The sequence below is a fragment of the Monopterus albus genome, unplaced genomic scaffold, assembly GCF_001952655.1.
Source record: "Monopterus albus unplaced genomic scaffold, M_albus_1.0 scaffold30.1, whole genome shotgun sequence".
In the NCBI taxonomy this organism is placed as follows: domain Eukaryota; kingdom Metazoa; phylum Chordata; class Actinopteri; order Synbranchiformes; family Synbranchidae; genus Monopterus; species Monopterus albus.
In genome coordinates this window covers 1,206,784-1,213,380 of record NW_018127910.1, presented here as the reverse complement: position 1 = coordinate 1,213,380, position 6,597 = coordinate 1,206,784, and the positions used below count along the sequence as shown (strand labels likewise).

Here is a 6,597-nt window from a genome sequence, read left to right as displayed (position 1 = left end):
TTTGCTGATGACACTACGATATGGGCATCGGGTGAAAACCTACAGCAACTCTCTGGACGGGTTTCACAGGAACTTGAGAAGATAAAGAAATGGTGTGACAGTAATATAGTATCTCTGAATTTGGATAAAACTAAATTTATGGTATTTGGGAATTGTAGACTAGATAATGAACTTCAATTGAAAATTGGGGGAGCTAATATAGAACGAGTATATGAAATTAAATTTCTAGGTGTCATAGTTGATGACAACTTCTCCTGGAAATCGCATATAGATATGTCCCGAATAAAATAGCAAAAAATATATCGATATTGGCGAGGGTTAGATATATTTTGGACGGGAAAGCACTACACGTTTTGTATTCTTCATTGATTTTACCATACTTAGAGTATGGCGTTGAAAACTGGGGAAATACATACATAAGCTCACTTCAACCATTGTATATATTACAAAAAAGAGCGATAAGAATTGTGCATAAGATGGGGTATAGGGATCACACCAATGTAGCTTTCATACAGTCTAAATTGTTAAAATTTTTTGATTTAGTGGGATATAAGACTGCTGTGTTTTTGTATAAAGCCAGGAACAATTTATTACCTGGTGGAATTCAAAAACTATTTAATGAAAGGGAAGGGGGATACAATTTAAGGGGTCAGTTAAATTTAAAAATTCATGCTATACGTACAACCAAAAAAAGATTTTGTATTTCCATAAGTGGGGTAAAACTATGGAATAATTTAAGTGTAGACATAAAAAATATTAATAGAATTGACGAGTTTAAACATAAATATACATACATAAGGTATGTGTCAATCAAGATATATGCAAGAACAGGCTTAATGATTATTTAGAGGGAACATTGTGGGTGTGGTGTATGAATGTTAACACTTTGTAATAATTCTTTAGTATATTACTTGTGTGGTGTAGAAGATAATTATTTAAGAATGTAATTATGTAAGAATGTTAACTGTTATATTTTTTTTTGTATAATACTTGTGTGGTGTAGAAGAGAATCATTTACTGCTTGCAAACCAATGATAGTAGGATGATGTCATGGGGTAGGACTGGATAAGTCTGACTTCTTCCTACTCCATTCAAGCACGTACTGGGTATAAGCAAATTGATAATGCATTTGTGGATATCTGTGAAATTATGTGTGCTGACATAGTGATTGTCTTTACATGTTTGAAAGAATAAATCAAATCAAAATCAATTCAAAAAAATCTTGAGACTGCCTGCAATGCAGATTGTTCACTGTGTAGCTGTTGTGCAGCGTCACGTATTTAGTAATCCTGTAGCCTATACAATAATCTAAACAATATACAAACTGGCTAATCTAGTCGTGCAGGTTTTCAACACTAGCAGCCAACAGACCAAGTCATTTAAACCCAAGACTCACGTAGCTTACAACTAGTAGCAGTGGCTGTAAACAGCAGGCTTTTTCTTTCTGACATTGTTTAGGATACACATCTGGATTTTCAGCCTCTGTTGAACACATATATAGCTACAGAAATAATCTGGAGCATTCACTTAACTTGTTCATAAAGTGGCATGAGGGCATGCTGACTGTACATATTAAAGAAAGGTCAAATGTTTGCACCCTGTCTCTATTTTCACACTTAGAGATAATCAACCCAACTTTCAAGTCTTTCACTCTGCCTCATACCTAACAGTGTTGTAACATTAACAAGTCAGAGTTCACCCACTAGAAATAACAGGAAGGGGCTGAATCTCTAAACAAAACCTCAGATAACAGAATGGAAGTGCACATCTGGGTGGCTGGTGCATAGGATGTGAAAATCCTCTTGAAAATCTAGCTCAAACACCAAAGCTACAGTCTTTAACAAGGTTACAAAGACACACGTGAATAAAGATGTGCAAAATATAGTGTTCAGAGTTAAAAATTTATTGAAATATATGCTATTTTATTTGGAATATACAAGAATAACACATTAATACAAGTAGTTACAAATCTTAAAATACATTAAATTGTATAAATACATATTAATGTTAGATACAATCTGATATCAGCATCAAATAGCCTATCAAGCATTGATGAGCAAATGCCCTTGGTTCAAAAGAATACAATAAAAAATGAGTAAATATCTTCTTAATGTATGATATGCATAATAATAATGAAAAATATTGATCATATTTTCCATATCCCAAAGTAGCATCTGCAAATTGTTTTATCTGACCACAGATATGTTCAGTTTATTATCACAGAAGCAGCAAATCCTCACAGTGGAGAAGCGGGAACCACAGAATGCCTGGTATCTTTATTTTAACAAGTTTACTTATCAGAATAGTTGCTAATCAACAGTCTCAGGTATAATTTAACCTCACCTCTTTCTTTATAGATCATTTGTGTTATGCAAATGAAAAACAGATGGCAAAATACTAACTCCATGTGCAGGTCCTGCACAGGTTCCCTCAGCTTTTCCACCAAGTGTAATTGTAGATTGATGTAGACATAATTCTATCCAAACGAAACAAAGGAGGAAACTCTTAATACTACTGCTGGAAAGAAGAGCTATAAGAATCCTCCACATTTACGCTACAATAATAGCCATTCTCACCCTCATGTTTATCATGGCCGTTATAAATTTGCTGACTCCACAGGCTCCTCTGTGATACTGTCCTGATAAGGTCCTGGCACAGACTCCACCTCAGTGGCAGAGATGGACTGGCTGATCTCTCTTAGTGAACATTTAGTTATGTCCAGGCATGCACGCTTCAGGATATGTCGAACGTTTTTGCCCAGGAGCATGTACAGCAGGGGGTTAAGACAGCTGTTAAAAAAGGCTAAGCTAGTAGCAAGCGGAAAGCCAGATTTCAGTATGTTGTGTAGGTGTCCTGAGGTATGTACAGATACCTCCATCATGCTAAAAATATGAAAAGGTGCCCAGCATAAAAAGAAGGCCAGAATTACTGCAGTGACTGTTTTGGAGAAGCTAGACATGTGGACAGAGTCCCCAGATCGTCTCACTTTGATTGTCAGAAGGATTCCAGTCACACATATAGCAGTAAAGGGCAGAAGGAAGCCCACGGTGGAACGGATGGCCACCATTATAATGTGTCTCATGGCTGCTATATATCCATCCTGTGTGTGGAAATTGTTGAAGCACACCACCTTGTCATGTAAGCGCACAGTGTCACGAAAAATAAGCGCTGGACAGCTCAGGGCTGTAGCTAGTGCCCAAATGCATCCGCATGTAAACCAGGCTCTCTGTACAGTGCGATACCTCTGAGACCAGTTGAGATGGACTATAGAGACATATCTGTCTATACTGAGCACTGTGAGAAACAGCACACTGGCATACATGTTAATCCCAGAAACAAAAGAGTTAAGCTTACACATGGCCACACCAAAGTCCCAGTGAAAGTCTCGCAATAGGTAGTCAATGGAGAGGGGTAGAAAAAGCACAAATACAAAGTCTGCCATAGCTAGGTTGAGCAACCACACACTATTGACAGTCCTTTTGCTTTTAAACGTTGTCACCCAGATAACCGTTCCATTTCCAATCAGCCCAAGCACAAAGGAAATGATGTAGATAACCACTGAGATAATGTGCATAGTGTCCGTCTGCCTGTGGTCTACTTTGAGTTCCTCCCAGTCGCCATACTCCAGGTAATAATCATAGGTGTAGTTTACATAGTCCTCACCGGAGTCACCCATTGTTGCTAGGATGTCAACTCTGTGCTGAAGGAAATTTTATTATAAGATACATTTCCATATACAGTAAATTAAATAATCCCTCTGTGTCAAAACATAATCAACTTACAGTATAACACAGGTTCTCACCTCACACCTTTTATGATTATGCCTGTCTGTTCTCCAAAAGGATCCAGTTATCTGTCCTGTCCCTCCTTCCAAATGTTCAGTTCCTGTGTCGAAGTTAGGGCTGGGTGTGTCCTGAGAAACCCTGGCACATGGCACCAACATCCATTTGGATCAGCAGATGTGGATAGTTTGAGCCCTCAAAGTATGAATCATATCATTTATTCTGTAAGTAAACATGGAAGAACTGACAAATGCTGTATTGTTACACAATTTCTGCATGTAAAAGCGCATTTCATTGTTCTTGTATTATATTTGTTACACAATTTCTGCATGTAAAAGCACATTTCATTGTTCTTGTTTCCCATGGCCATGTTAAACAACAACAACAATATTTTAGCATATCAACTGGGCTAAACAGGAGCCCATGACATCACAGGTTTTACTCAAGTGAGATTAAAAAATACAAAAATGACTCTTGAATTATTGGTCTGAGGTGTATGTTGTTGGTCACTCATGTTTTATTATCATATATTGTCTTCATCTGTTCAAAGTTTATTAATATGCTTTGAAAAAGTAATATCAATAGGATATCTTAAGTTATCAGAACAACATTAAAATCTGAAGAAAAAAAAAATCTCACTCTGGAAGAGAGAAAAGAAAACATGGTGTTGCAATCAGATCTGGTAAGCTGATGCAGTAGAGCCCAAAACATTTAAGAGCACCATCAAACCAGAAAGTAACTAATGTCTAAATGAACAAAACTCTGGAGGCAGATTCAGTGCAATCATAGATACATACATAGTATATACAGTATAGTATGTGTGTTCTTGTACTTGCTGCATAGTGAGGACCAAAAAAAAAAGTTCTTTTTTTTGCTACATAGGGGACATTTTTGGCCAGTCCTCACTTTCTGAAGCAACATAACCAAAGAGGGTTATGTCTTGGTTTTAGGGTTCAGGTTAGAATACGTTGTTACTAGTGTTACTATTAGGGTTAGGGATTTAGTTCTGATCATTAAGTAAATAAAGTGCAATCAATAATGAACAGGATCTTTTAAAAGTTATATTGTGGATGTTATTTCAGTAAACAATAGAAAACATCTAGCCTACTGACTGAACAACAGTAAGAAAAAGACAAATCTTCAAGACAAAAATGTAAAGATGGCAAATTTATTGGAAATATTACCATTAGGTTGGACTGTATAAGACGAAATGGGTAAAACACTGAATGTAGAAACAAATAAAAAGTACAGCCTGTCCTACTGAAGCCAGCCACTATATTTATAGAAAAATGTCAGTAAGCAGTTTTGCCTGCGGAATAAAAAGTAACAGTTCATAGTAAGTACAGTCTGTGCCACATACACACTAGTGTCCTTGAGCATGAGAGCTTGGGGAGTGCGAATGGGTGAATGGCCGAATAGTGTGAAAGCGCTTTGAGTGTGCTGTAAAAGGCGCTATACAAGTATAAGACCATTTACCATTTAATTCCACCAGTAACCCACTTCTTCAAGATTTTAGCAGAACGCATCGCTTACCAAAAAGTACACTCTCTTTCTGCTGCGTCTGAATATTAACAGCGTCAAATGAAAGTAACGACTGACTTATCCGTGAAGCTCCGTTCTCCCGTGACGTCTCACTCGGCTGTAAAACACTCCGTTTGACATGTGTAGACTTTCCGTGAATCCATCCAAACTAAACTCCGTTACTGGGTGCACACAGGGTTGAGCTGAGCAGTGGGCGCGCCTGGCTGACGCGGCCAACTTGCACCACAGAATGACGAAAAGTTATTGGTCATCTCGGGGAAGGGAGAATGCATTCATTCAGTGGAGCTGCGGGCTCCTTTCATAACAGTAGGGGAAACGCGTGGTTTTCCCCTCCCCAACTCAGAGACGTTGTGAATGTTGCAGATTTTTGTTGACATAGCCCTGCAGTGATTTTTTTTTTCAATCCCAAAAGTACAAACTGTTTTAGTAGGGAGGGCCTGCCTGTCTGTTTGTGGGCTGCCAGCTGCCTCTTCATTCTGCATTTTAACATTGATTTAGCATCTTGTTGTTTGGTGCTCATAAAAAGAAAGTTCTTGTAGGCCTCATGTTTGAAATATGGATCTGTAGGCGGGCTTGATTGTGCTACAAATTGTTTGTTGAAAGAACTTACCAAGTTATATTGTCTGTTCTATAACCAGCAGACATTCACAGCAGACTAACATGCAAAAGTTGGGTTATGTTCAATATCAGCATTTTTAAAGGAATTAATTTCTGATGTATCCATGCATAGCAACAACACCATAATTAATGAGTGGTTACAGAGGAACAATGATTTATTGTTTCATTTTCAAAAAGCCGCTCAACTACTATATATGAGAGAGAGAGAGAGAGAGAGAGAAAGTAAAAGAGAAAGAGAGAGATGCCAATAATGTCGAGGGTGAACTCAATTATAAGGCCAGACAAGGATAAGCAGAACACTGTCTCTTTAATAAGAGCACGGGTCACAAACAGCTGTACACAGTGCAGAAGTCTGATTAAACATGTATCACTCTCAGGTCGATAATTGCAGTCCAGGGTCAGAGCCAGCAAACTCACACATCCAAGGTATCCACAAGAAGATCAGTCAGTAATGGAAGTCCGTAAGTCGATGCACAGAATACAGTCAGAATCAGAATGGTTAGGCAGTAATCGGTGGTCACAAGGCAATCTGGGGTCAGAGCTGGAATAACAGGTACAAGGAAAAAAACCGCTGGAAAGTCTGAACATGAGTTAGAACAATCTGACAGCTTCCTGGTGGGAGGAAGCTGCCTATAAAAGGGTGTCAACAGGTGCA

At 38.1% G+C, this 6,597-nt stretch overlaps 1 protein-coding gene across 8 annotated transcripts; it reads right to left on the bottom strand.

Moving 5' to 3' along the window:
- Window positions 1–1,892: 1,892 nt before the first annotated feature.
- Window positions 1,893–5,614, bottom strand: cmklr2 (chemerin chemokine-like receptor 2). 8 transcript variants are annotated; one of them, XM_020596357.1, is made up of 3 exons: window positions 5,259–5,614; window positions 3,803–4,004; window positions 1,893–3,700 (listed from the first exon to the last, which is right to left on the bottom strand). In XM_020596357.1, the coding sequence occupies exons 2-3, from the start codon at window positions 3,941–3,943 to the stop codon at window positions 2,597–2,599; spliced, it is 1,245 nt and encodes a 414-aa protein (XP_020452013.1). In that variant the 5' UTR covers window positions 3,944–4,004; window positions 5,259–5,614; the 3' UTR covers window positions 1,893–2,596. The 8 variants fall into 8 exon arrangements, with proteins under 8 accessions (XP_020452013.1, XP_020452012.1, XP_020452017.1 ...); XM_020596356.1 differs by having other exon boundaries at window positions 5,316–5,614; XM_020596361.1 differs by having other exon boundaries at window positions 1,893–3,695; window positions 3,810–4,004; window positions 5,316–5,614.
- Window positions 5,615–6,597: the final 983 nt, after the last annotated feature.